The 27716-nt window shown below is 53.3% G+C and overlaps 9 protein-coding genes across 9 annotated transcripts; 6 read left to right on the plus strand and 3 right to left on the minus strand.

Moving 5' to 3' along the window:
- Positions 1 to 33: 33 nt before the first annotated feature.
- Positions 34 to 2129, minus strand: GUITHDRAFT_110177 (hypothetical protein; the record flags this gene model as incomplete). The annotated part of the gene is made up of 12 exons (XM_005830647.1): positions 34 to 120; positions 170 to 241; positions 288 to 356; positions 663 to 717; positions 765 to 816; positions 872 to 918; positions 965 to 1059; positions 1102 to 1225; positions 1271 to 1347; positions 1402 to 1653; positions 1709 to 1952; positions 2020 to 2129. 12 exons carry the CDS (start codon positions 2127 to 2129, stop codon positions 34 to 36), a joined length of 1284 nt encoding a protein of 427 aa, XP_005830704.1.
- Positions 2130 to 2448: 319 nt separating this feature from the next.
- GUITHDRAFT_110178 (hypothetical protein) lies at positions 2449 to 3114 on the plus strand (the record flags this gene model as incomplete). The annotated part of the gene is made up of 1 exon (XM_005830648.1): positions 2449 to 3114. One exon carries the CDS (start codon positions 2449 to 2451, stop codon positions 3112 to 3114), a length of 666 nt encoding a protein of 221 aa, XP_005830705.1.
- Positions 3115 to 4758: 1644 nt separating this feature from the next.
- Positions 4759 to 5790, minus strand: GUITHDRAFT_159767 (hypothetical protein; the record flags this gene model as incomplete). Its single annotated transcript, XM_005830649.1, has 5 exons — positions 4759 to 5048; positions 5100 to 5374; positions 5456 to 5489; positions 5542 to 5703; positions 5754 to 5790. 5 exons carry the CDS (start codon positions 5788 to 5790, stop codon positions 4900 to 4902), a joined length of 657 nt encoding a protein of 218 aa, XP_005830706.1. The 3' UTR covers positions 4759 to 4899.
- A 2415-nt stretch (positions 5791 to 8205) lies between these two features.
- GUITHDRAFT_140182 (hypothetical protein) lies at positions 8206 to 10252 on the plus strand (the record flags this gene model as incomplete). Its single annotated transcript, XM_005830650.1, has 9 exons — positions 8206 to 8834; positions 8941 to 9137; positions 9187 to 9245; positions 9290 to 9343; positions 9392 to 9423; positions 9471 to 9525; positions 9576 to 9947; positions 10053 to 10102; positions 10144 to 10252. The coding sequence occupies 9 exons, from the start codon at positions 8206 to 8208 to the stop codon at positions 10250 to 10252; spliced, it is 1557 nt and encodes a 518-aa protein (XP_005830707.1).
- A 182-nt stretch (positions 10253 to 10434) lies between these two features.
- GUITHDRAFT_163734 (hypothetical protein) lies at positions 10435 to 12181 on the minus strand (the record flags this gene model as incomplete). The annotated part of the gene is made up of 4 exons (XM_005830651.1): positions 11554 to 12181; positions 10801 to 11501; positions 10563 to 10693; positions 10435 to 10506 (listed from the first exon to the last, which is right to left on the minus strand). Exons 1-4 carry the CDS (start codon positions 11838 to 11840, stop codon positions 10435 to 10437), a joined length of 1191 nt encoding a protein of 396 aa, XP_005830708.1. The 5' UTR covers positions 11841 to 12181.
- A 1645-nt stretch (positions 12182 to 13826) lies between these two features.
- Positions 13827 to 14697, plus strand: GUITHDRAFT_110183 (hypothetical protein; the record flags this gene model as incomplete). The annotated part of the gene is made up of 4 exons (XM_005830652.1): positions 13827 to 13887; positions 13938 to 14016; positions 14063 to 14115; positions 14168 to 14697. 4 exons carry the CDS (start codon positions 13827 to 13829, stop codon positions 14695 to 14697), a joined length of 723 nt encoding a protein of 240 aa, XP_005830709.1.
- Positions 14698 to 15941: 1244 nt separating this feature from the next.
- GUITHDRAFT_159769 (hypothetical protein) lies at positions 15942 to 21742 on the plus strand (the record flags this gene model as incomplete). Its single annotated transcript, XM_005830653.1, has 8 exons — positions 15942 to 16382; positions 16493 to 16782; positions 16984 to 17872; positions 17932 to 17975; positions 17998 to 18253; positions 18596 to 18862; positions 19070 to 19937; positions 21251 to 21742. The coding sequence occupies 8 exons, from the start codon at positions 15942 to 15944 to the stop codon at positions 21304 to 21306; spliced, it is 3111 nt and encodes a 1036-aa protein (XP_005830710.1). The 3' UTR covers positions 21307 to 21742.
- Positions 21743 to 22197: 455 nt separating this feature from the next.
- GUITHDRAFT_153155 (hypothetical protein) lies at positions 22198 to 23779 on the plus strand. Its single transcript, XM_005830654.1, has 2 exons — positions 22198 to 23155; positions 23206 to 23779. The coding sequence occupies exons 1-2, from the start codon at positions 22387 to 22389 to the stop codon at positions 23733 to 23735; spliced, it is 1299 nt and encodes a 432-aa protein (XP_005830711.1). The 5' UTR covers positions 22198 to 22386; the 3' UTR covers positions 23736 to 23779.
- Positions 23780 to 24374: 595 nt separating this feature from the next.
- Positions 24375 to 27020, plus strand: GUITHDRAFT_110187 (hypothetical protein; the record flags this gene model as incomplete). Its single annotated transcript, XM_005830655.1, has 4 exons — positions 24375 to 26285; positions 26531 to 26589; positions 26802 to 26904; positions 26946 to 27020. 4 exons carry the CDS (start codon positions 24375 to 24377, stop codon positions 27018 to 27020), a joined length of 2148 nt encoding a protein of 715 aa, XP_005830712.1.
- Between the last annotated feature and the right edge of the window lie 696 nt (positions 27021 to 27716).

Consider the following 27716-nt stretch of genomic DNA (forward strand, 5'->3'; position numbering starts at 1 on the left):
TAATACTTGAATGAATAGAGTGATTCAATGTTGTCACACTTTGTTTTCACTGATCACCAACGTCCCCTCCCTCTTCTCCACCTTTGTCAAGAATTTCCGCCGAACAAGTCCTTCCGGCACCTGCGATCTCCGTCACGCTGACCTGGTCGAGACGAACATGTTCGTGAACCGTATCAACACAACTGGGCAGGCAGAAATGAGTTGATTGAGGGTCGCTCTTCATCGTCAAGTCAAACAATTCCTGCACGACACGTGAGATCTCAGTGTGACATCGAGCGCATGTCAACCAGCTTCTTGTCCAAACAATGAATCAGATCCTTGAGATTGGACGGCAGCATCGGTCCCTCCAACTGCTTCTGAGGTCAGAGATCTCTCTCGCACCATCATCGCGACCGTGACGACGTTAAGCGAGTGTTGTCTATTGATTGCTTTGACTGTTTCTGCCGTCAGATCCTACAAATGACGTGCATCACATTATGACACCTTGGCTTTGCTTCAGCGATATAGGTTTCAAGGTAGCAAAGAGAAAGGGAATCTAACCCAGCCGGATCAGATACCAACGCAAGTGTCTAGATATGAATACCGGAGAAAGAAGAGTAGGAGAGGCTGAAAAATCCTGCAGAGTGCTTGAATTTTCGTGCAATAACCACACGTTGCATCACCATATTGTACAGAAAATCGTATAAAGATTGCACGTGAAAAGTTCCTTTGACGACACTGTTGCGGAAGTCTCACATCAGGCTCAACCTTTCAAATTCACTCACAGAAGAGATTGAGGGCTGCCATCTTTGACCAGCGTCCCGAGATTATGCCTCACTTCCCACTAGAGTGAGAGAGAGGGCGAGAGTGCCACAGCGTTGAAATGAAACACCTGGGAATGAAGTCGAAGATGCAAAGTCGCGCAGCTCTTGTAAGAGACTGAAATTCTCGTCTCACTACGACGGAGAAGAAGCGAAAAGTTCACCTGAGATTGTCTGGGTCTTGTGACCCGTTGCGATCGTCGGGATCGAGCGGCATAGCAAACTCAACAATCTTGTCTCGCAACCCCTTGCGGAGCGACTGAAGACACGTGAATGAAGACACGTGAGAGAAGGAGAGAACCTTTGTTGAGCTCGAGATGAAAGCGATTTGCTCGGCTTTGGCTAAATCTTGAGAGGAAGAAACGACGTTAGGCGAGCTGTCGCGGAAAAGAACGTGAAAATCTTCGCTCATCAGGTAGAAATATCTGCAGGTAATCGGTGAACGCAGATCTCAGAATTGGCCACGATACCGGCACTGGCCGTTCTTGTAGAGACGATAGAGCGAGTGCAAAGCATGTCTGAACTCTTGCTGATTCTTCTCCATCTCCTGCGTCCATCCAGAGTAAGCAAAAATTGAGTCGCTTGAAGCCAAAGCACTGACCTTCTCTTCCGCCTTGCTCCTTTGCACTGGTTCTCTTGTACTTAGCTGGGACGCATTCGACGGGTAACGCCATTGAATGAGAGCGCGAGCAAGCCTCTCCTCCTCGTTCATGTCTGAAGTTTCTCTTGCATGGGCCGGATAGAAACTTGCTACAGACGAGAACTTGTACTGCAACCAGCCCATTGGCTGTTCAGACTCAACCCGCAAGGTCTGCTTGATGGACCAATCTAGTGGCAGATCATCTAAGCTCACCTAGAATCTTCCTCAGGGTTGCTGTGATACCGCCTAAGACAGGGAGCCCACTCACCTTCAGTTTCTCATCCTTGGTTTCGTTGTGACTTGCCACTGCTCTCCCTCGGGAGGGCTTCACATGCTCGTTGTGATATCTTAAGCTTGACAAATCTAGTTCTTTCTTGTTCTTCACTGTCTCTATCTCGCACTCTTTGCCCATGTTTGTCTGGAAGAAGTCCGCTGGCTTCACCACCCGCACGAGCTTCTCCTCCATGACTTCGAAACACTCCAAGTTCACCTCGATCTTGGTCTTGTCCACCCTGCCCCACAAGCTCAGAGTTCCTTCATACACTCTCCACATGCTCGCTTCCTTTTCTCCAGACTCACCCGCTCGCTCTCGTGCTGGCCGTCTCTATTCTGTCGGGTCTTTCTGCCATCTTCGCTTTCTTGAGTTCCCTCGCGTTCTCGTCGGCAGCTGCTGATCCATGGTTCTTCATACCATGTTGCACATTTCTCTCCTCCTCGACCCGCTCTCCCCCTCCCCCCTCCCCCCTCCCCTTCCTCCCCCCCCCTCCCCGGCATCGTCGCAGAACCACTCGCCCCATTTTTCCCGCGTTTGCGCCGCTCACAGATTTACCGAGCCCGCCTCACTTTTTGTTTCAATGCCAGACTGCCATCAGACGCAACGAGAGGGAGGAGGTTGGAAGGAGAGGAGATGAGAGGAGATGAGCGAATGGTGGAGGAGGGAGTGGAGGGAGGGATTGGAGCTGGGAAGCTGAAGACAGACGTCTGATTCAGTGGACATTCACTCCCAACATGCCTCGGACCCTCCGGTCTTCCGCTCTGACCGCGATGAGCTTGATCTGGTTCCAAGCATCTTGTCGAAGATGTACCGTGACTACCGAAGTCAAGATGGTCACAGGAAGTTGTCTGCAGCTTCGAGGAGGAAGCCTCGATTCTGTCGTGAATTTCAATTTGATCAAGAGTAGATTCAATCGTAAGGACGAGGAGGAGGAGGAGGACGAGGAGGACGCTATATCAGCTATATCTCGACTTCGCAAAAGGAAGCGACCAAACGAGGTCCAGGAGCAGCCGAAGAGTGAGTTCACGCCAGAGGAAGAGCTGTTTGCGGAGAAGGAAAGGGAGAGAGTGTGCAACCTAATCCGAGCAGAGGAGCAGTATGATGAGACTGTCGATACGACGGTGCAGGATGGTTTGTCATTTACCGAATGGCTCGCAAGGATCAACGAGATCGAAAACCTTCGGCGAAAGAATCGTCGGCATGTAGAGACCGACTATGGTCAAGGATACGTGGACGGGAGATTCGGAAAAGACGACATCATGGGATGGGTCAACTACGTTCCATTGCCGCAGGATGTGAGGAGAGAGGATCTGTTGGTGCAGCCCCAGTACCGCCTCAACCGGCACCTTTGGAACGCCTCTTCAAAGGGCAAGAGCGCACCTGAGGGGTTCAAGGAGTGACTGAAGCCCTTTCCGCAGGTGACTTGCGACTGGTGTGTATGTTGCTCGAGGCCGGAGCAGATGTCAGGTCCTACAACAATGAAAGCTATCTGCCCGCCGAGATCAACTTCGGTCTGAGGTACTTGATGGCGGATGCCTTGATTGAATGACTCTGATTGCATCTGAAGCTCGGATCAAGAAGAGTCGCCGACATGCACGTATGGCTATGTTGATCTGCAGAACTCCAAGGCGGTGGTGTGTGTACACATGTGGTGCCCTCTACATTGGGCTGCCAACTACAATCATGGTAAGTTTGCGTGTGAGGAGCGCATGGAGGAGCTGAGGACTAGCATTGTGCAGCTTCAACAGTCGATCTGCTCATCAAGTATGGGGCCAATATAAACCAGCAAGATGTTGACAATCGTACAGCTCTGCATCTTGCGTCAGCTAGTGGCCATGCGGTACCCTAATAACGCAGCAGCTTCTCGTCCTGTTGTTCCTTGACATGAGAGATGACCAGGATGTCGTACGTGAGCTTCTTGCCAACAACGCAGACTTGGAATCAAACGACAGTCGCGGCAACACACCTCTCTTCTACGCAGCATGGGAAGGACATGTTCAAGTCGCTTCGCTTTTGCTTGCCGCGGTTTCTCCAGCCAGTCTCTCATCGTCTCTCAGTGTTGATGGGATTGCGTGCAGGGAGCCAATTGCAATCACACAAATGATGGAGGATACACAGCGTTGCACTGGGCTGCTAGCGAGGTCCTCAGCTTTCAATTGAAAACTCTGCTTGACCTCCATGCAGAATCGCCTCGGCGTTGTCAAGCTCCTTCTTGAGCACAACATAAACGCCGAGGAGTTGACGAAGGAGGAAGAATTGGATGCGCTTGACCTTGCGGAGAAAAAGGTAGGAGGGAGTATGATCTGTCCGGCTGATTCAAGATGAGCAGAAGTATCTGGATGTGTGTGAGGTGCTGGCCGGAGGGATGGGTCTTGTCAAAGTACCGATCGATCAGTTGTACTCGCACGAGCAACAGCAGGTCAGTCCTGCACAGCTTCCTTATCGTTCTGACTGTCTTCACAGCTAATGGAGTATGCGGAGAAGAAACTCCAAGAGCTCAAGGAAGAGCTCCTCTACGTGACTCGTGTAGGGGATAGCGAAGTAAGGAGTAGCATCTTTGCTCTAGTCCTTACCTGCTGCAGATCATCGTGCCCGGCAACAGGACAGAGATCGAAAATCGACCCAGGTCAACGATCCTGGAGGACATACAGCAGAACCAACACATAGTCGATGTGGTGCAAGAGCTTAACCGTCGGCATGCAGAGCAGACTGCCAAAGCCCAGGGAAACCCTAAATTCGCTGCTCTGGGTCCTCAGACCTGACGTAATGTAAAGACTTTTTTCTAAATTCGCTGCTCTTGGTCCTCAGACCTGACGTAATGTAAAGACTTTTTTCTAAATTCGGTGCTCTGGGTCCTCAGACCTGACGTAATGTAAAGACTTTTTTCTAAATTCGCTGCTCTGGGTCCTCAGACCTGACGTAATGTAAAGACTTTTTTCTAAATTCGCTGCTCTGGGTCCTCAGACCTGACGTAATGTAAAGACTTTTTTCTAAATTCGGTGCTCTGGGTCCTCAGACCTGACGTAATGTAAAGACTTTTCTTTAATTCATCCTTATGACTGGATCCTCGCTCGTGATGTCCTTCAAGCAATCACCTACAGCCTGCTCAAATTGCCCGACCCTGATCGAGAGCTCGTCCTCCTCTTGTCCTTCCATATTCAGCATCACCTAATTCGACCCACCCCTTAGCAACTTCCGCTGCACTTTGACTTTCTCTCTGCTGCCTTGGTCTCATCCTCGCGCGATACGATCACTTTCTCTCCCTGACCGACACTTGGCGAATCGCCTGACTCTCCTGCTTCCATGGGTCTTCTGCTTACAAGGCGATAGATTTCTGTAATTTTTTCATGTCAAATAAGGACTCATCGATCAATGCATCACTCGCCTGTCAAGATGGTCTGAAATGCTTGCTCTACATTGGTGGAGTCCAGGGCTGAAGTCTCGATGAAGGACAGGTTTCTCTGTTCGGCATATCCTCTCGCATCATCTGTCGCAACCGCACGAAGATGTCTCAAGTCGCTCTTGTTACCAACAAGCATGATCACGATGTTATGATCTGCATGATCCCTAAGTTCCTTCAGCCATCGATCCACATTTTCGAAAGTGACATGCTTGGCGATATCGTAAACTAGAAGTGCGCCCACCGCTCCACGATAATATCTAAAAGACAGGCATAAGGAATATTGCAGAACAAAGACGGTGACTGATGGTAAACGACATCCACTAGAATCAGAAACTTACGCGCTGGTGATTGCGCGGTAACGCTCTTGCCCAGCTGCACAAAGAACATTACAAACACTTTCAAGTTGGAAATTTCATAACGTCACCTGTGTCCCAGATTTGTGCTTTGATAGTTTTACCATCTACTTGGATGCTTCGAGTTGCAAACTCAACTCCAATTGTACTCTTTGACTCGAGGTTGAATTCATTCCTTGTAAAGCGTGAAAGCAAGTTTGATTTGCCTACTCCGGAATCGCCGATGAGCACAACTGGATTCCATGACATAATGAGTGGGAACAAGGAATCGAGGTACAGACACCTTTAAAAAGGTAATCATACTCATCATCCTTCGACATCTGGAGAAACTGCAGGAAAAATCAGCGGCAAATTTCTTAGACATAGTTCCAGCATGAGATCAAAGTCGAGCAGGTAACAATGCAATAGCAGGAAATAGTTCAAGTGCATTTCGCAGGATTGTTAAGCAGGGTTACCTTCCAGAGGTCACTTTTTCAGGGCTATTCTTAACACGAAAAATCCGAGGGCTTCTGCAGGACCATTTCGATTAGAAAACATCGTACTGCCTCAAATTTGCACCCACTTGGAGTCCTTGGAGTGAACACAAGTTTCAAACTTGAGGTTGACCAGGTATCTCTGCAGATCAAACCATCATCCATCCTGCACCGATTCCCAACATTGAACATCCCTCAGTGGAAGAAGCCGTCTCCCTATCTACATCTCGCGACTCATACTGGCTCTCATCTTCCTCTTCATCTTTTGCCTTCAATCTCATCACCAAATCTCACGGACAAGGGTTGGGTACTTCACGACGATACTCGGGAAAACCGAATCAGGTTAAGGCAGTAGTCATAAACAGCACCGAGATCTTTCTTGTCGATGTTAGATTCTTACTGAGGAGGGACAAGAATATTCACACCATACAAAACACTTGAAGTTTCGTAATGGAGGGAGCAACAACAGGCATGCGATCAAGTGATTCCACAAATAGACTGGTCAGCAAAGCAGGAGGGGGGTAGGCAAGGGACTTTGGCAACGGCGACAATGCAACGCCAAAGAGTTACACAGTTCAGTGAAATTGACTATGCATATGAGTTGGCAGCACACAAGTAAAAAAGAAAACGTTTGAAGGGGAGCAAAACAAATGAAGGGGAGCAAAACAAACGGAAGGTGACAAGCGAGAGAAAGGGAGAAGAGGGAGGAAACTGGGACAGCACTAGGGGTGGGAGAAGGGACACGAAGGTGAAAAGAGTTAAGAGGAGGGCGAAGCAAGTGAGCAAGTAAGCTGGCAAGAACCGAGGCAGAGAGAGGAGAGGAGGAGCTCAGAGACAAACAGATCGAAGCCATTGCCGCAGAGAGAGGAGAGGAGGAGCTCAGAGACAAACAGATCGAAGCCATTGTCGTATGTCTCAAACAGGGACAGCAGAGATGGGGAAGCCATGGAGGGCGTGAAAGGATTGGTGGTGTGGTGTCAGCACCGGTGGGTACTGGATTGCCAGGGTCCATCACTTGAATTTAAAATAAACAGGGGTGGGTGATCTATCGCACCGGTCCATTTAGAGGTAGAATATGTTCAACTGAAGGGTACCTCCCATATCTCTACGGGTTTGAACAAAGCTTTTCTGAAAAGAGATGGTAGGGTAGAGGTTATGTGGACAGGGTGGGTAGTATGAAAGGAGAGGAAATGGAAATTCAAGGGTGGGGTGAGGTTGTTCGAACTTGCTGTTACATTGGGGGTAGGGTTATTTGATGAGGGGTGGTGAAGGTTTTACTTTTTTTACATATTGGGTTGTTTTTGAAATCTGTATATTCCAGATGTTATAACATTTGAAAATTCAGTAGAATAATCTATCAAGAATTTCCAAAATATGAAGAATAAACAGTTTGGCGGTATACGACAATGTTTTCCAATTCACCACCGGTCATTGAATGACCCCATCAAATCTTACCACCCCCTCCGACATCATTTACCCCTACTACCCACACTCCATGTTTTCAAAAAGGAATGGGGGAACAGGCCATCGGTAATCTATAGGGTAGGGTACTGTGTTATGTATCATCGGTGGGGTAGTACTGATCTGTTCTGGGAAAAGTGAGGGGTTGTAGCAGCTCGATGGTGGGGTCTGATGTGGGCACCACGGGTTCTACTCACAACCCTATGAAATGAAGGAAAAGAGGGGGTATTGTGATGTCCGTTAATAGTTCAAAGGAGGGTAGGGATAGGGGGTCCCCTCTTCTTTCCCAGACGCTGGAGGGTGATTAGGGGTGGTCTTGCCTGAAGGGGTACGACAAGAAGCAGGGGTAGATTTCTACCACCAAGGGAGAGGGTAGGTGGGGGTAGTCCACGGGGGCGTAGAGGGGAGGTAGAAGACAAAAATTTTAGTTAACAATTGGCTACGGTGATCGGCCCGGGCCCCGGGCCCACGGGGCACTCGGTGACCAGCTGAGCCGCTCGGACCGTGCTGTACCGTACGGTACGGTGATGGCACCGTGCCGATAGGCGGGCACTAGGCACACGCCCGGCGCGGCCCTCTGAGTCCATCGGATTCGGCGGGACTCATGGCCATACTGATATGATGATCATGCCATGCGGCGCGGAGTCCGACGCATCATCGGGCATCCGGGCGGCCGCGAGTCACGGCGGGCCGGCCGATCTCAGGCTGATAAGTTGAAGTTGCTGTCTTCTTACCTTTATACATATTAGTTCTGAAGCGAGCTTGAAGCGCTGAGAGTAGGTAGACTAAAAAACCCACAGCATGGGGAACCAGGCGCTCCACCTGGTCCTGCTGGTCCTGCTGCTGGCCCTGGTGGGCAGGGGGGATCCCCTGAAGTACGAGGGAGGAAGCATGCGATCACTCAGACTGAGAGGGGGGGGAGGAAGCAGCGACGCAGGATCCCATGGACAAGGTGTAGGTCTCCTCTCCTCCAAGGGAATGCAGTTCCGACCTTTGCGAAAGGAGGGGACGCGAGAGGGAGGAAGCAGAGGGACCGAGGGCGACAGGATGGAGGATAGCGCATCGATTGTATCCCAGAAACCTGAGGAGAAGGGGAAGATGGATGAGCGATACAGTGCCCTGTGGAGGGCGGTGAAGGACAGACGCGTCGATGTAATCTTAGATCTAATGGACAAGGGACTGAATTTGTCTCATCCCGACGCCTCGTTTGGAGGATGGACATCATTGCACTATGCAGCGGCAGGAGGAGAAGGACATGTAGTCGACATGCTCCTCTCCCATGGAGTGCCTGTTGACATCTGCAACGACCAAATGTCGACGCCGCTAGCTATCGCGGCCTCTGAGGGCCACCTGAATATTGTGGAGAAGCTGCTGAGAAGAGGAGCGGATGTGAACGCCTCCAACAATTATGGGATGACAGCCCTGCACAGGTGACGGAGGAAGAGACGGGGGGGTGTGGCTGAAACATTTCCACGAGCAGGGCAGCAGCATCAGGCTGTACCAAGACTTGCGCTCTTCTCATCTCCACGGGGCTAGATGTCGACTCTCCCAACGTTGCTGCCTCATCCTCCCAGCACACCCAGCGGCTGAAGCGTTCCTGCAGGTCATGGAGGTCACTCCCTTGCATCTCGCTGCTTGCGGGGGATTCCTCGACACAGTAGAGACTCTCGTGGGGCATGGCGCCGATGTCAACCAGCCGAACAGCGATGGTTGGATTGCCCTGCATTACGCAGGTGAAGGAAAGTAGTGTGCTGGGTCTAGCTCTGAACATGGATCTATCAGCACTGAAGGGGAACGAGGAGCTTATTGAGCTGCTGCTGTCTAAAAGATCGAAAGTTCTGGTTTTGTTGCCTACTGTGTGAAGGTGGTGGGTGAAGTTGGACAGGTGCCAAGCAAACTCCTCGAGACGCCAGTAGGGCTTGCAAAGAAGTACGGGCATGTGAGCTTGTCAGATGTCTGAAACCCTCTGTGACCTGGCTGCAACCAGGAAAAGTCGTTCCACATGCTCCTGAAAGCAAGGTGAGAGAGCCGTGGCAAGATGCCAACGACCTCATGTGCCTCATCAGCTGGGAGGAAAAGGACGACAAGCAGCACATGGACATGAAACAACGCCAGCGAAGGGTTTGATGGCTTTCTTAGCTTGCCTTAGACAAGTGACGTGTCGTCAACAGGAGATAGATGATGAGTACGACAAGTTTTGGAGCAAGATCTGGCAGGAGCAAGTGAGGAGACATCAGAGTTCGGGTGAAGGGAGTTCCACATTGTCGGACGTCTTGGATCATCACAAAGCCACCATGATGGGAGCTGAGGACGGTATTGTTTCTTGGCCGAAGCGATATCCCGGTCAAGGTGTGGGAGATGATTTGGAAGATGGCAAGAAACCAGAAATCCCTGTCACCCCTGTACCGATGAGCTTCAAGAGCTCGGCTGGCACAGGGTTGGAAAAAATTCTACCCGATGAGAACGGAACTTCATGTATCGATTACGATCTCCTTTTTGAGAATCCAAAAGGAGAAGTGGAGAAAGTTGTCTTCGGCGTTACGGTTGGACTTTTTCGATTCTTCTCCCTCCCTTCTCTTCAGTTCACCAACCTTTGAGATCTCCATTTCCCTATCCCCTCCCTGTCCAGTCACTGATTTTCTTGACAGCCGAGGGACAAGGAAAAGGAGGCTCTCGACGATTTCTACAAGAAGCACATGTAAGAATGTTCCCCTGCTGTCTTGTGTTTCATAACAAAAGGTTCAGTGAGCCCAAGATGTCACTGGACGAGCTCGAGCTGAAAGTGCGGGAAGCGCAAGCGCTGGCGATGGAGAGAAACAAAACAGCGCAAATGCTACAGGATGGATGACACGACACTGTCTCTGGACTTTAGATCGATAGTTTCTTGAAACTTTATGTACAACACATGACTCGACATTCACCGAAGTATTAAAACTGTGATGCAGACGACAACATTTGATCTTTACAAGTACGGAAACAATAATTTGATCTAAGACCGAGACTCGAGGAATCCACATGTCATCATCCTGATCAAGTTCTCAACGGCACAGGGATTGCCGTCTCTTTTTTGTTCTGGGATCGCAGGAGTTCTTCGAACATGTTCTGCGCAGACCGTCAGTCCCGTCTCGAATGTGACGAGGCACAGGAAGTATCCTCACCTTTCGCTTCTCAGCTGCGATAATCCGGCCGTCTTCCGACAGCACACGGACGGTCGACGCCGCCTCTGGGCTCTCCAGGTCCGTCAAGATCTCCAAGCACTCGACACGTCCCATTATCTTGTCGTTGAGATCTGTTGGAAGGGATAAGAAAAAGCGAGCATGTGAAGGGAGGGAAGACAGGGAGCAGGAGGAGGAGTGAGGAGGGGAAGGAGGGAGGAGAAAGGAGGAAAACACTTACTCGTATCGATTCGCCAGACTTCCTTTTCCTTTTCAGTCCCTACCCCTGATATCCCATACTTCTGCGGGGTATGACCTACTATCATGCGCTTCGCGTCCATGGACTCTAGCATCCCATCCAGAGTTTCTAGCGCCGCCTCTGGTACGATGGGCATCCCGTAGACACGCTCCCACAAGGGAGAGACGGTCCTTCCTCCCTTGGGAACAGGATCGAGGAGCCAAGGCTTCACGTCTGCGTCCTTCCGGAGCCAGTCGGCAACCTCCTGGTTGAGCTTGTCGATGCCGTGCGAGATCGTCTCCCTGGTGAGGCCTCCGTGCACGAACACGTTGTCGCCTATCTGCACGACCACTGGCATCGTCGACATGAGCATCGCAAGCTTCCCCTTGCCCCTCTGCATGAGCTGGGCCCTCTTGCCCTTGAGCACAGTCTGCAATTTCTCCGCCATGTTGAACTTGTCGTGCCAAGAGTCGAACGAGTAGATGTCGGGAGCGTAGCTGAAGTCTAGATCGGCGTTCATGATCTCATGGTTGCCCAGCAGGGTGATCACATCCCCTCCTGCGTCCTTGGCCTGCACCTTGAGGTCTCTCAGCATCTCGATGCTTCGAGACTCGTCCGACCCTCTGTCAAGGAAGTCTCCCATCTGGACCACCACTGTGTCTCCGCCAGTCCACCTTCCCTCCTCGTCCGCGCATCCAGAAATCCTGCACATCAGTCAGTTAGGTGCAGCACAGGCACAGGACAAAGCATCCTCACTTGAGCGCATGATGGAGCTCGTTGAATCCCCCGTGAACATCGCCGATGGCAATGATCCTTGCAGCAGCATCAAGCTTGTACTTGTGCGAGGACGTATCCCTTCTCAACGAGGGAGTGCTGATTACATGGTCATCGGCAGCCCCGCTGGTCAAGTGCATCCTAGGCATCAGTCTGCATGAGCGGACTGCTGAAGAGCTCGACCCAGACCTGAACCTGAACGCACGATAGGACAGACTTGGGTCGAAGCCCACCAAGAAAAGCATGAAAAAGTTTCTGAAAAGCTTCATGGTAGCTCCGCTTGTTGGTTGAGAGCGAAGCGCGAAGGGAGTGAGAGAGAGGGAGAGAGAGGGGGAGAGAGAGTCAGGAAGTTGTAGTTTTGTCTAAAGGGCCGGTAATAGTACTCGAATATGCAAGTGGGAGAGGCTTCAAGCGCTTCAATCTCTTGCCTCAATCTTCGAAAGGTTTGCACGAGAAAGGATGATTGTTGTGAGAAAGGCCGATTTCAACGAGTTGAGAACAGAGTGACTATCGAAGAGGAGATTGAGATCTGTGTAAGAGGGAGGAGAAGGAAATAGGAGGAGCGGGAGGAGCGGGAGGAATAGGAGCAAGAGGTCAGGAACGCTGTCGTAGAGTCGGGGGAATCGAGATCTCAGTTAGAAAAAGGGGTTTCGTCAAGGGTTTCCCTTTCTCTTGGCAAGAGGGTGGTCATTCGGTTATGACAGGGTGGGTGGTGGTGCATAGGCAATGGACAGAAGGGGAGGGGTACTCATTTGGACGCATATGTGGGTGAGGAGAAAGATGGGGTGGGTCCTGTTCGAAGGAAATTTTGCTGAGGAAAAGACGGGTAGGTTGATCGTATCAGGGGGGGTTATGGAAGGGGAAGGCAATTAATAACGATTGATGGGGGTGGGGGTACTAATTCTGTGAACCTGGGGGTAGGGGTGAAGCAAGCGATCTTGTGGGAACGTAAGAGCTGAATGATTAAGATTCGAAACGATGCAAAACTAAGTCTTCTTGTATCACAAACTCCCCGAAGTCATATCCCACCCCCCTGGATTGGATGACTTCTTGGGATGAGCACCCGGTAGACTTGGAAGCAATCGCTGACTCCTTGCTGACCTGATTGACAAGATCACGGACCAAGTACCCACCCCCGAATTGATCTCTGCAGTTACCCTGGCATCATCACTGAAGGTCTAGTACTGAGACTAGAAAGCACGGGTAGTAGGCCATAGTTGTAGGACCTCAGTATGACAGGCTCTACACCCTAACAAGAGATCTTTACCACAGCTCTCTATAAAAGATGCGGCTGCTCACAATCCTTTAAAACAGTAATATCTCAAACGCTTTGTTCTTGTGATCTGTGTTGTAAAGCTATGGTGCTAACTAGCTGTCTTGGCCTCCAATTAACACACCCCACCCAAGGCTTTCTCAGTTTTACCCCCATTTTTGTCCGATCAATTGTACGGTCAGCCGCTCAGCTACCGTACCGGGGCCCGGGCCCCGGGGTAAGTAGTGCCAGGGGGGTGAAAAAAATTGAAGGTCATCCGTGTCAGATGGCTGACCTGAGCCCTCCGGCGTTCCGGGCCGAACCGTCTGCCTAAGTCATCGGACACTGCAGTCACCACGGTGCTCCGTGGCCCTGGCCCAGTGGTGAAAGGGTGAAACCGTCCTGAGTTTATAAGTTCTGGCAACGGTGACAGTCACTGTCGCAGACCGGAGTCAGCACGGTGGCCGCGGCCCGGCGCCGGGCCGGGCCGGCCCGCCCAACTTCCGTTGAACCGGCCGGGCCCACGGTGACTCCACTTTGAGTTAAAGGATGGTCGGCCGGTTCAGTTCATGCCCTCGCGCATCCGTTGTTAGCTCCTGCTGGCAGGAGAGTAGATGGGACTGTTGTCTGGACAAGCCCAGAGGAAGGTATCCTCTCAGATGGCTTGGAGAAGAGGAGAAGGACCCTGATCGCTGCGATATCCTTGACAGTACCTGAACTTGCAACCTGTTGCTCCTTGGGTCATGATGCAAGGAAGGAACGAAATATTGGATGAGAGTTCCGTTGGAGAGAAAATATTCCATTCCATGATATCTTTGGAAAGTTTCAGACCTAGTAAGGAAAAAAAGGCTGAAGAGCATGTCTGCGAGTTTGAGACTTTTCAGATGAAGAGAAAGTGGTTCAGGCAACTCCAAGTTGTAAACAGCAAGCATTCTGTTTTTGTGCAATCGTCACAACGGGACAAGGGTCTCATGGAAATAGACGGGATTTTACATAAAGATGTATGTTTGCCAAGTTCAGAAACGAAAAGATTCTACGAAAATTTTCGCCGGAAATCAAGAATTGTGAAACGAAAATGTTGTCTTCCAATCGATAAATAACATGTTTTCTCTAGGGCCTTGGCCCAATGTTCTTGCTCCCTGGTCGGCCAAATCATCAGTGGTGAGCATGCTTGATGTTCAAGTGATGCTGTGGTGAAGTGAGACAGTATGTGATGAATGCTGTGTTTTTTGACTTCAGGGAGATCGATTCGGAGGAGCAGGTTCTGTTTGAGAAGAAGATGACCGAAGAAGGTTGAGAGGGAGCGATGTTGTTTTCTTCTTTAATCCTGATTTTCTTTCCCAGCGCGCCAAGAAGTCGAACGTGATCTTTGCAACCGAGACTCGTTCTCACATGCGCACGATACTGCTCTTCTAGAACAGGTCTATCCTTCCAGATTGGAGATCATTGAAATTTCAGCTCGCCATCTCCCCAAGCTCGATCTCTATGGAAAGTGCGACCCATACTGCAGGATAACATTCTGTTCGCAGACAAAGATAACTAGCATACAGAAGACTACCTACTGTCCTGACTGGGACGAGGTCCTGACCTTCAAGTTGCCAGCTTTCCAGGAGATTACCCCGATGAAGATAGAGCTGTTCGATCATGATTTTGATAGCGGGCCGGATTATGTAGGGCAAGCGATCTTATCGAAAGAGGACATTCAAGATGTTATTGGAGACTTCAACCCCAACAAGACCTGGACGACCATGAAAGCCTTCAAGCTGTGCAGTGCTGATCATCAGCCCACAATTGGCGCTGACCAGCTCCGGTCGACATTGAAGATCTTGTACATTTCTGCTCGCTCTCAACCCCTCTCTCACCTTGTTCTCTAGCTTCAGGTTAAGCACTGAACCCAGCAAGAGTGGAGCTCCGAGCCCGACTGGAGAAAAGTCACGAGCATCATCGTCAGGTTCAGCTTGGGACTTGCTCAGAAAGACAGGTTCTTCCTGCAAGGTACCTCCTCCTGCCAAGTTTGTCTGCGCACAGTTTGCCACTTGGCTGATGGTGTAGTAGGGGAAATCAATCGCACGTTTCTTAAAGAAATCTGGATCGATCAAGCCTGGTGATGATGATCAATAATCGCCGGGACTCAGGCAGTGCCATGATGCCCAGCGGCTGGTCCCTCGTATAGTAAACAAGTTTCGCGATCACTGAGTCATGATGCCACCGGACCGTACATCGGCGCCACCCGTGACACGGCCCCGGCGGGCTCTGACTCCGTCCGTCCCGGAGTCCGATCAGCCCCTCCGTCCTGCATAGTCAGTATCCGAACGTGACTTGAAACCCGCCGGGCCCGGGCCAACGGTGGTCGGTCAGTCCGAGGCACCGTGGGCCGGATTCCCGGCTCGCCGAGTCACGGCGCCGGCTCGGACAGGCTCGGACTCGGAGGCTTCGGCCCGGGGCCCGGGGCTCAGCCGTCGATTATCGGCCGTCCGGCGGACGGTGCACTGAGCTAGGGAGGAAGGAGCAGGGGAACGGAACAGAGCAGGGGAAGACATGGAGGAAGTAGATGAGTTGAGGGATATTGAGGCAGGAAGGGAAAGGGGCCTGAGAATGAGAACCGTGGCAGAGGGCATGTTTCAGCTGGAAAGGATGGAAGATCGCATCCAGTTTCATACTATTCCTCAACGAGCAGGCAGAAGGTTCCAAGGATAGCGGCAGCTGTAAACTTACGAGATATGGGACATGTTACTTGGAATGGCAGAGGCGAAGGAGGGAGGTATAGGACAGGTGATGGCAAGGAAGGGCGGAAGGGAGCAAGGGAGAGGGGGATGAAGGGAGGAGGGGAGAGGGGGATGAAGGGAGGTGGGGAGGTGGGGGGGATGGAAGTTGAGAGGTAAGATGGTCAGGGAAGGATAGGAGATGATTATTTCCTCTGACAATCTCTGTACTGATTGCTCGCAAGGGCATGGTGGCTTCAGGCAGACTGATGAGGATGATACATCTGAGCATGTTTGTTCTCTTTCAGGCAACCTCTGCTTCTTGCTTCATCAGCAACTTGAGGCAGTTCAAAGGTGCGTTTCTTAACACCTTCCAACGGAATTTGAAGCATCACAAGCAACTGCATATGTTGGACATGCAGGGCAGGAGGGAGTGGGAGGACCCTGCGGTGTTGAGCAGGAACAAAGAAGATCCACACGCTGCATTCTTCGCGTTTGAGTCTCGGAGGTCCGCCATCCTTGGCATCAAGGAAAAGTCCAGCAGGTTTCTCAGCTTGAACGGACAGTGGAAATTCCACTGGAAGCCGCACGTGAACGCGTCGGATGATGAGAGGGGGGAGAGCAATTTTGCAGCGGAAGATTGCAAGGATGACGAATGGGGCGAAATCACCGTGCCGGGCAACTGGGAGCTACAGGGCTACGGGTTTCCGATGTACACTAACATAGAGTACTTGTTCAAACATGATCCTCCTTACATCTCGTACAAGGGTGAAGATCCAGGACCAAGCTACAATCCTGTTGGCTTTTATCGTAAATTGGTAGATGTTCCCAACGATTGGATGAGAGAAAATTGCTCGGTGCGAAGGGGGAGGGGGAGGGAGAGGGAGAGGGGGAGGGAGAGGGAGAGGGGGAGGGGGAGGGAGAGAACGATAGGTTTTCACTCCGATATTGACATTGTCGTTGTAAGGTATATCTTCATCTTGGGGCGGTGACGTCTGCTGTCTGGGTTTACGTGAATGGAAAGGAAGTAGGGTTTTCCAAGGATTCCAAGTTGCCGGCCGAGTTTGACATTTCCAACTTCCTCATCCCTGGCCGCAAGAATCTGATCGCGCTTAAAGTACTGTGCTGGTGTGATGGAGCGTACTTGGAGGACCAGGACATGTGGTGGCTTGCTGGTATCACTCGAGACGTGTTCCTCTTCGTCCGGGACCGCACTCACGTCCACGACTTCACAGTGCGCAGCTCAGGCTCTTGCGAGTTCCCTTACTTCGACGTCGACGTGGATATCAGATGGAGTGACCCACAGGACAAGGATGAAGGCGGCATGCAGCTGACTGTTGAGATCTTAAGGGATGAGAAGGGTGGAATTCCAGCCTTGCTGGGAGATGCCGATCGATATGGCAGCGATCTAACAGGTGTTTCCGTCCTGAGCAAGGAGACTCTCGATGTCCCTGTCAGCAGTGCCACGAGTAGAGTTACCCAACGTGTGCGATTGAGCATCCCAAAGGAGGCAGCGCGGGCATGGAACGCGGAGAATCCGTACATGTACACGCTCCTGCTCTCGTTGGAGAGCAAGGGAGGAGAGCGGTCGGAGTTCATACGGAGCCGAGTTGGCATCCGGAGCGTAGAAGTGCGAGGAGGGAGGCTGCTGGTCAACGGCAAGGTGGTCAAGCTACGAGGCGTCAACAGACACGAGCACGATGCTGAGCGAGGGCATTGTGTGGACGTGACGTCGATGATGAAGGATGTGAAGTTGATGAAGGACTTCAACTTCAACAGCGTCAGGTGCTCGCACTACCCCACCGACGAGACCTTTTACTCCCTTTGCGATGAGCTCGGGCTGTACGTGATCGACGAGGCCAACATCGAGTCGCATGGAATGGGTTTCTTCCCCTCCAAGACTCTCGCAGACCGCAAGGAGTGGGAAGCAGCGCACCTCGATCGCATCAGGAGGATGTACGAGCGCGATAAGAACTTCGCCAGCATCATCATCTGGTCACTGGGGAACGAGGCAGGGAACGGGCGATCCTTCCATCACGGCTACGCCTGGCTGAAGAGGAAGGACACGACGCGGCCAGTGCAGTACGAGAACGCGAGGATGGAACCTCTGTGGGACACTGAGAGGATCGAGACCATCGACTTCAACACGGACGTGTACGCTCCCATGTACCCCAGCCCAGCTAAGATCCAGCTGTACGCCGAAAGGCACAAGTCTGACCCCGACGCGCGGCCGCTCATCATGTGCGAGTACAGTCACGCCATGGGAAACTCGTGCGGGGGCTTGTCGGACTACTGGCAGCTCATCCGTAAGCACGAGATCCTGCAGGGAGGATTCATCTGGGACTGGGTAGATCAGGGACTGCTCCTGCCTCCTTCCTCCCCGAAGGCTCTAGAGGCTCTCAGCAGGAGAGAGGAGGGGCGCGGGGAAGGGAGAGGGAGAGGGGGCGTGAGTGCTGCGGGAGGCAAGAAAAGGCCTGTGTTCGGGTACGGAGGAGACTACGGGCCCAGGGGGACGCCCTCGGACGAGAACTTCTGCATCAACGGCCTAATGCAGCCCGATCGCCTCCCGAACCCGCATGCGTGGGAGGCGAAGTTTGCCATGCAGCCGGTGGAGGCGGAGGTGAAGGAGGAGGAGGAGGGGAGAGCTGTCCTGTTGGTGTCAAACCACTATGACTTCACCTCGCTCTCAACGCTCGACCTCGAGTGGGAGGTGGCGGAGGACGGGGAGGTGATTGATGGAGAAAAGATTCCCCTACCTCGCTGCGAGCCTGGGAGGCAGCTGGAAGTGCGAGTGGAGAGCGCGGCACTGAGGAGGGCAGGAGGAGGAGAAGTCAGTCTGATCTGCAACTTCATGCGAAGGAGCGATGGGCACAAAGTTGGTTTCTCCCAGATGTTCTTCGGTGAGGGAGTGCAGGAGGAGGCGTTGGGTGCTGCTGCTGCTGCTGCTGGAGGAGGAGGAGGAGGGGCCATCAAAGTGGATTCTTCTTCCTCGCCAACCTCCATCATCGTGAACTGCGGGCAGACTCGAGTAGAAATTGACAGGAGGACAGGGCTCCCTGCCGGAATCCAGCTGGGAGGGGAGGAGCTGCTTCACTCTCCGCTCCTCCCAAACTTCTGGCGTCCGCTCACGGACAACGAGATCGGGTCAGGGCAGCAGGAGCACCTCAAGCACTGGAAGTTTGCGGGCCGACCGAGGGAGGAGGGAGAGGAGATGCAGGTGGAAGAGAGCGAGCAAAGCGTGCGTTTCTTGCTTTCGCGCGAGGTGACCGAGGACGGAGTGATGCTGGCGACTAGCTGCACAGTGCACGAGGATGGGAACATTGTGATCGACGGGAAGGTGTGGAGGAGGAAGGTAGATCCCGCTTCCCTTGGTGCTATCAAGGACAAGGACTTCAAGTTCTTCCTGCGGAGCTCCGATCGCAGCAAGTACGTTCGTGTCCTCGATGACGAGCTGCTGGTCGACTCGGATGATGCGGGATTCCTCCAGCAGATGTCGATGAGGAGATGCGAATCTTCGGGAGAGGACGACAAGGACGGTGATCAGCCGCTGCGATCGGGGGCGACAGTCTCCATCACCGCACACCATGGGAGGTACCTGGAGGCGAAGGAGGAGGGAGTGAGGGCGTGTGGGCAGAGGAACGGAGAGTTCGGGCCGCTCCCTCCCTCCCTCCCTCAGATCTTCGCCGTCCGCAAGAAAGGTGGGAAGCCAGGGGACGTGATCTGCTGGGGGGATGAGGTGGAACTGGAGGCCACCCAGCTCAAGAGCTTTCTCAGCTCTGATGGCCCCACAGCCAGGGTCCTGCTGGGGGCGAGGCCCGAGGCCTTCAGGATCGAGAGGGGTGAGCCGTCCTCACCGCTGCGCGTCGGGCTTGCTTGCAAGCTGGACAAGCGGAGGGCAACGAGGATGAGCTGGTACGGTCGAGGGCCGGGGGAGAGCTACCCGGACAGACAGGCGAGCACGAGCATCAGGAGGTGGAGGGCTGAGGTCGGGGATGAGACTTTCTACTATGTGAGGCCGCAGGAGAACGGAAACAAGATGGACACGCGCTGGATGCTGATCTCCGACGAGCAGGAGAGAGGAATGCTGGTCGTTGCTGCCAAGGGGAATGGCGGAAGGCCGACGGCAGAGGGAGGAGGAAGAGGAGGAGGAGGATGGAGTCGAGGAAGGGCATCGCTAGCCATGCAGTGTCACCATCATGACCTCGACGAGTTCGACGTCCTGCTCCCTTCCAAGTCTCCTCGCTTCCGCCATGGCGGCGACCTGGTCCAGCAGGACTTCACCTCTCTCTGCATCGACGCGGCGCATGCTGGGGTCGGCGGCATAGACAGCTGGGGTTCGCTTCCTCTTGTCTGTGACAGGCTGCGACTGTCTCACCCCATCTCCTGGTCGGTCATCCTGCGGCCATGGGCAGGTAAAGAGTCGGGCGAGGCAGGAGAGGTCGCTCGAGCCCTTCAGAAGCGCTTCGGAGGATCGTGAAGAGCTTCCGAGTGGAGAGGGAGGAGGAGGGGGGGAGGAGATACATCCGAAGGAGGGTTTACTCAGGGATGAGGTAGGGAAGGAACGCGTTGTGCTCGAATGGATTCTCGTGGCCTACTCCGTATAGCTCGCGGTCCCTGTACTCCTCGCTCTTCTTTGGATGAAGAATGGAATTCTGCACAAAAATGAAGCTCAGTATTTCGTATGTTCCTGTTCGTCTCCATCCATCCTTCGCAACCTTCTCCTTCTCCTTCTCCTTCTCCCCTCCTCTCCCTCTTCTTTCTCTTCTTTGCCCCTCCCTCCCTCCTCGCCATCTTTTCCTCTCACAGCTCCTCGCCTCCTCCTCATGTACCATCTCCGACTCAAACTCTAGGCGCCTCCTTTGCAGCATCGTCGTAAACCTGATCGCATCCTTGACCCTGCGGTTTTGTGCGAAGAAGGCGAAGTCGAGGGCCGTCTGCAAAAGAGGAAATGAGATTCTAGACCAAGGAGCCTCACGCATTCGACAATCACCAGGTTGAACCCGTTCACACTGTTGTGATCGGCATCGAGCGACAACAGCACCTGTTATCATCAGCAGCACTGTCAATTCTCGCTTCTCCTCCTCCTCAACTCCTAAACCCTCGACCATCTTTTCCTCTCACGTCCTCATCATCATCACACTGCATCTCTCATTCGTCACAAGCAATCTCATCTCGATGAAACAAAAGCTCGGCTACCTCAGCAGCACCACTGTGATTGCGCTCTATCGCAAAGTCAAGTCCAGAGAAGTTGAAGTACGTTTCATCCCTTGCATTGATGTTGGCCCTCTCTGCCAGACTGCACACACAAACGTCAAATCGCTCTCGCCCCTCCTCCTTGCTCGCTTCCTTCTCACCTGTAGATCTCCTCATCCGCTGCTCCTGTCTGGCAGGCATGCCAGAAGCGATGCTGGGGTGACCGCTCGGGGTCGTGCAAGGGGCTCAAGACCTTTCTTGCTTCCATGTATTCTCTGATGCTCTTATGTGTACCCAAGAAAGATCGCAGCTCAGGTGAGTAGGGGATTTCTTTCTTCTCGCACTCGGAGAACACGCGCACATAGTGAGGGTTGAGAGGTTTCCCAAGGTGATAGGCTTTCAGTCGTTTCTTCTCCATGAACTTGGGAAAGAACATCTCATAGAAGATGTAGTTGAACCGATCTTGGTTTGTGTACTTGAGATCCTTCATCAGCCGCTCTTGGCATTCCTCTAGACTCTCTCCCTTCCTCAGCCGCCAGTCCAGCTCCGGCCTGGGCTCATCCTCGTCGTGCTCGATGCCTTGCCTGATATAATCCGGGGCCTCGTACATGAGCTCACAGAAGCGATTCACTTCGTCATCCCCCATGTCTGTTGCTGCCATGCCAAAGGGATCCTGATACAAGTCCGGGATGACCCGGAAGGTTTCACGAGGGCGGCTCAACACCGGAGCAAGCACGCTGCTTGTGTCTACTGTTGTGACAGCCCATGCTGCAATCACTATGGCAGCGAACAGTCGGGGGAAATGCATAAGGTCAAGAACAAGAGTGAAATTTTATGTTGCGCAACCCAAAGTGTAGGAGGGAGAAGAGAACAGGAAGGTCGCGATGAGAAAAGGGTACTTGAGGAGGAGATAGGGCTGAAGGGAGGGAAGCAGGCTCAACGGAGAAGAGCAAGGAGGAGGACAAGGAGGAGGATCAGCCGTGCAGGAGGAGGGAGAGGAGGAGGGAGAGGAGGAGTAGAGTTAGAGGACGGGCAGCGAGCTTTGACCCACTCAGTCCATTGGCGGCTCCAGCCGCATCGTTGCCGAGAACTTTAAAACTTTAGCAAGATTGAACCCCTTGAAACTTTGCAAAATTTGATACAATCCGAAGTTTGTCAACCGAACAGCAAGACAGAGTGTACCCCGCAAACTTTCTTCATCAAAGGAGGGTGGGGTGGTGTATTATTGTCTTTTTCACCCCTTCCTCATACTTCAAGAATATATTAAATAGTGGGTAGGGTTTCCATGTAGGGGGTGGGGGTAGGGAGCAAAGTTAGTCGCTTGCGTGGTTTTGGTGCCGGTTTTTGCTGCCTCCTTCGTTTCCTAGTATTTTATTGAGGCGGGTTTGTAGGCTTTATCCTCCCCCTCCTTTGTTTGCTCCGGTTTGCCCTTCTTTTTCAGTCAATAAACTAGAATTTTACATCGGTTGACCAACTAGCCATGATACGTGATGAACGAAAGTAGAACCGAGACGAGCGTTGAACAAGGTTGCTGATACAAACAGCAACAGTCTGTTGAGATATCTGCACATCTCTCCTGCTCATCTCATCGCCAAGATATCTCAATATAACCTTGGTTCAGAAGGTTGTACGACAGGGGCTGGGCTGTAGACTGGTGCAGATCTAAAGATGTTTGGAATGAACAATGGCATCTATCACACTGACAAGCATTGGAACTCCGTCTATCAGTATGTCTTTGGAGGATTTGTATTGTTCTTTCTGGGCTTCCTCGCGAAAGTTGGCAAAGATCTCGGCAAATTGATATCCGAGAATATCTACGAACGGTTGACGTACACGGCTGAGTTCACCAGTGAAGACGAATCGTTTCGATGGATCTCCGCATGGATCTCGACAAACCCATGCTTTGCGCAAGCACGTGAAATATCCATCTTCTCCTCTTTCCGTTGTCTTGGTCCGCTGAACAGAGGGTTGGATTCGGAACCTGGCAAATACGTTTACCTGCCCCTTGACTGGGTAGCGCTGAGGCACAGAGGATACTGGATCCTGGTGCTACGGAACAAGCGCATCTCAACGCAGAAGAACATCTCCTCCAAGCACGAGATCTTGAGGCTGCAGATCCTTGGAGGGTCCAAGTCCTTTCTGTTGTCAGTGCTCAATGAAGCGAAAAGCGCGTACGAAGCTGCGGAGGTCAGCAGGACCAACATCTACATGGCTGACAGCGACATGGAGTGGAACAAGATCGCGTCGAGGATGGCTCGCTCGCTCAGCTCTGTTCTCATGTGGCCAGCTGACAGAGCCGATGGGATCGTGCAGGACTGCTCAAGGTTCCTCGATTCTGAGATCTGGTACGCTTCCAAAGGAATCCCTTGGCGACGCGGGTACCTGCTGTACGGGCCTCCAGGAACAGGCAAGACGAGTCTTGTGTGCGCTATCGCTGGTGATCTTGCTGCCTCTTGCTCTTCGACTCCTCCTCACGCGTGTTGGCAGGCGAGCTGAAACTTCCCATCTACATAGTCACCCTCTCCAACCCCAAGTTGACTGACGACTCCTTTGCCGACCTGCTCAACCGCTCGGCCACCAGGAGCATCCTCCTCCTGGAGGACGTTGATGCTGCGTTCCAGCAGAGGAGCGGTCAAGAGGTGTCGGGATCTCTTACCTTCTCCGGCCTCCTCAATGGCCTCGATGGCGTCGCGTCGCAGGAGGGCCGCCTGCTGTTCATGACGACGAACCACCGGGAGAAGCTTGACCCTGCGCTTGTTCGTCCAGGGCGTGTGGATGTGGAGCTCGAGTTCTTTTGCTGCATGAAGGAGCAAGTCCGCAAGTATGTTGAGAACTTCTTCAACAACATCACGGGAGACGAAGTTGAGGAGTTCTGTGATGCGGTGCCCCCAAACACGGTTACAGTCGCTGAGCTGCAAGCTTGCCTCTTACTGCACAGAGACAACAAATACGAAGCTCTCTCTGCAGTGAAGAAGGTTGTGCAACAAAAGCTGCAGCTAGGTGAAACTTCATTTTAATATTGTACAGACATTTGTAACTATATGAATCATGACAAAAGTAGAGGAATCGCTCGAACTGCCGTCTTGAACACTTGATAAGCTCTGCGAGCCCATCTTTCTTCTCCCTCCTCCCTCTCCTTCTCCCACATCGCTCTCCTTCTCCCTCCTCCCTCTCCCTCTCCCTCCTCCTTCGCTCCTCTGCTCCTTACCTTCGCTTCCCGACTGAAATCCTAACCCGCCCCCATCTCTTTCGAACTGTGGGACCCAATGGCCCTTGAAGGGGTGGGTGGTGAATTTGGTAGGGGAAAAGGGGTACATTTCATTATAAAGTAGAGTATAATTGAGTGGGTGGGTAGCTATTTGTTAGGGTGGGGTAACACGCATGTGCAGAATTACTGCACTAGGGGGACTGAGGAGAAGAGAGAACAGAAGGCAAGAAGGAAAGAAGGAAAGGTAGAGAGCAGAATGAGCGGGGAGAGAGGGAGAGAGGGAGAGAGAGGGAGAGAGGGAGAGAGAGGGAGAGAGGGAGAGAGAGGGAGAGAGGAAGGGGGCTCAGTGATGAAGAACCGGAACGATGGCACTGAAAGAGTGTCGAAGGAAATTGGATCAAAGTTGACAACAAGATCGTGAGAGAGGAGGAAGAAGAGGGGGAGCAAAATGGATGCTCTGCAAGCCCTGAAGGATAAACGGACAATCATCAAGCAGGAATCTGTCGGCTCAGATGACGACTGGACGCCGGTTAAAGTTGAGAGGGGATCTAGCGAGCAATATGATGATGAAGGTAGTGAAGATGACAACGAGGAGGACGAGGACGAGGTCGAGGTCGAGGAGAAGGACGAGGACGAGGACGAGGACGAGGACGAGGACGAGGGCAAAGCTCTAGATGGGTTCGCTTCCTTTGGCGTATCCTACAAGAGAGCACGCGTCTCTTCAGCGGGGAAGGCTCCTCCTATCCGCTTGCCAGTGGTGAGGGTGGAGGGCAGGCAGAGCAGGTATTCGCGGCTCAAGGGGGAGCTGCTGCATGTGCATCAGGCGATAGGAGGGATGATGTGCGAGGACTGCGGGACGACATGCAGTAAGCGCTGGAAGTTCGTCGTGCTCAACGGGGGGGACACACCCTCTCCTCTCTGTGCAGCCTGTGCTCTGACGCACGAGAGGCTGAACAGGGGGAGGAATCCTAGGGCCATAGCGGCTGCGTACAGGAAGAGGAGAGAGCAACTGGTAGAGTCTCGACATTCTTCCTGGGGAAACCTCGACCTCCTTAAGGCCGACCCTCGACTCATCAGCATCCTCCACCCCCTCAGCCGCGCTCCAGTCCACATGGTGTGCACACCGCTGCCGTTAGAGCTTGCCGTGTGCATGTCCACATGCTGGGAGGGGAGCAAGAAGCAGGAGAGGAGCAGAGAGCTGTCGAGAGGCGGGATAGGCCTGTGTATCATGGACTCTCAGGACCCGGAGACGATAAACCTCCAGCTCCGGAACCTCTGCCTCCTCCTCCGACACGACCTCCTGACCCGTGACTGGGTCGCGGCTAGCGAGAGTCTCCTGGCACTGCTGCTGGAGAAGCGAACGGTCCCCGACGTTGTGTTCAAGGCAGGAGCACAGCTGCTGCGAAGCTCGAAGATGCGAGGAGCGCAGCGGGACAGGCAGCGCTTTCTCCGCTCGCTGGTGGACCAGGCGACGTTCCCTAGAGCCATGCAGATCCACCTGGAGACTGTGCGGTTCCTAATCGAGAGCGGGCAGCTGGCAGATGCGAGGAGAGAGCTGGAAGAGAAGCTGGGAAGTGGGCGACCGTACTCGGAGGACAGCCGCTATCATGCCCTCCTCGGGATCACTTCCATCCTGATCCTATCGCACTGCAAGGAGACGATGGAGGAGGAGAGCAGCGGGCCGTCGTCGAGCGATGAGAGGATGAAGAGTTCGGTGTACGAGCTGCCTTGGTCGCCATCTCAGATTCAGAGGAGGAGGATGAGGAGGAAGGAGGAGGAGGGCGACTCTCTGAACGCCTCGGGGCTCTCCATGTTCATGGGGAGGAGCGACATGAGTTTCAGCAAGGGAGCGTGCGAGCAAGTCAAGTTGATCACGGAGGGAGTTCTCAAAAAGGTGGTTCCCTCCTGCCCGTGGGAGCTTGAAGAGTGTGTGCGCGTCGGGCTGGGGGACGAGGGGAGGAGGATGAGGGAGGACGAGCTGTACAGGGAGGCGAAGAAGGAGTTGCAGCGGAGCCTGGCCATATCTCGATCGGAGGCCATCTCCTCCCTCCTCGTCCTACTCCTCTGTCGTGGAGGAGAGCTGGAGGAGGCAGTGGAAGAGCTCAGCTTGCATCATGCGGCCGATCCGAAGAGCGTCAACGCCACAAGGAGGATGGCGACGCTGCTGATGATCCTTGGGGAGGACGAGGAAGACTTCCTCTCGCAGGCCTTCACGCAGCCCTCGGGTGCTTCCGCAGGCAGGAGGGTGGACCCCTCCTCCTTCCCCTTGCATAGGCGGCTTGAGCTCGTTCTTAGCTGGCTCGCGCTTGACCCATGCTCGCGTCCTGCCCTTGGATTCCTGGAGAAGCTCGTAGACCGGGTAGAGCAGAGACCTTCTTCCCTCCTGCTCCTGCTCCTGCGCCTGCTCCTGCGCCTGCTCCTGCTCCTGCTCCTGCTCCAGCTCCTGCTCCAGCTCCAGCTCCAGCTCCAGCTCCAGCTCCAGCTCCTGCTCCTGCTCCTCATCCTCTCGCTTCTTTGCTCTTGCAGATTCTCCTCTACTTTGTATCAAATTGTTGCGGCTGCTCTGACTCTGTTGCTCTTCTTCCTGCTGCTTTTTTTCTTCAGGGTGAGGCAGATCGTGTCGATCTCATCTCGAGCTTGGCGTCAGCACTTGACTACCAGAGGTTGTCCCTCCCTCCCTCCCCCCAAACCTCCGCCTTCTCCTCTCCCTGGCCGACTGCTCCTCCTCCATCTACTTCTTGTCCTGCTGCTGCTGGTGCTGCTGCTCCTCCTCCTCACTTTCCCTCGACTACTGCTCCTCTTCCTCTTCCTCCTCCTCCTCCGATTCTTTCACTCTTGTCTCTCCTTGTCAACCTCTTCCTCATCGTGTTGTCAGCTGCCCTGAGCTCGCGGATAAGCTTGCGGAGAGCGTCTCGCTGTTTCTGCGGGGAGATGAAGCAGAGGAGGCGAGGAAGGGAAGGGAACTCGAGCTCGAGACGGTGAGATCCTCGTGTGCATGCTGCTGGTGACGAGGATGCAGAGGGTGTGGGGAGAGAGGAGGCGCTGGTGGCCCCGGATGCATGGCGACCAGTTCTGTCGGAGGTTCTGGCAGTAGTGGAGGGGAGGAGGCAGGGATGAACGGGAGGGTTGAGGGATGGGGAGAGGGGGAGTGGAAGGGAGGGGGAGGACGAGGGGGAGGACGAGGGAAACATGGACGAGGAGGAGGAGGAAAAGAACGAGGAGGGAGGAGGAGGAGGAGAACGAGGAGGGAGGAGGAGGAGGAGGAAGTGAAAAAGGAGAAGTTCACTATTGCTACTACCACACGATGTCACGTCTAGATTTTATGTTGAATAATAATCATGCAACAGCCTTCCTCCTTCCTGCCCACGCCGAGCTGCGCTCTTCTTCCCTCCCTCCCTCCCTCCCTCTCTCTCCTTGATTTCCCCCTCCTCCCTGTCCTCGCTATTCATCAATGTCGAACATTCTCGTGGGCTTTCTCCGCTCCCCAGTGTTTCGAAAGCGAACGTCTCTCCCTTCCCCGTCAGCCCCATCTCCTCTAGCCGTCTCACTGCCAATCCTGTCAGTCTCCGCGTCCCCCTTCCTCCTCCTCCTCCCCCTCCTCCCCCGCCTCATCGACCCTCTCCTGCGCCCTCTCCTCTTGCTGATGCCCCCCCACATCTCCTCTCCCTCTCCCTCTCCCTCTCCCCCTCCCCCTCCCCCTCCTCCTCCTCCTCTTACTGGTGGCATCTCGTCTGTCTTTTCCACCTTTCTTTTGTTTCTTGCGGAACTGCCAGTAGAAGACAACGAGCAT

This window comes from Guillardia theta, assembly GCF_000315625.1.
Source record: "Guillardia theta CCMP2712 unplaced genomic scaffold GUITHscaffold_44, whole genome shotgun sequence".
NCBI classification, from domain to species: domain Eukaryota; class Cryptophyceae; order Pyrenomonadales; family Geminigeraceae; genus Guillardia; species Guillardia theta.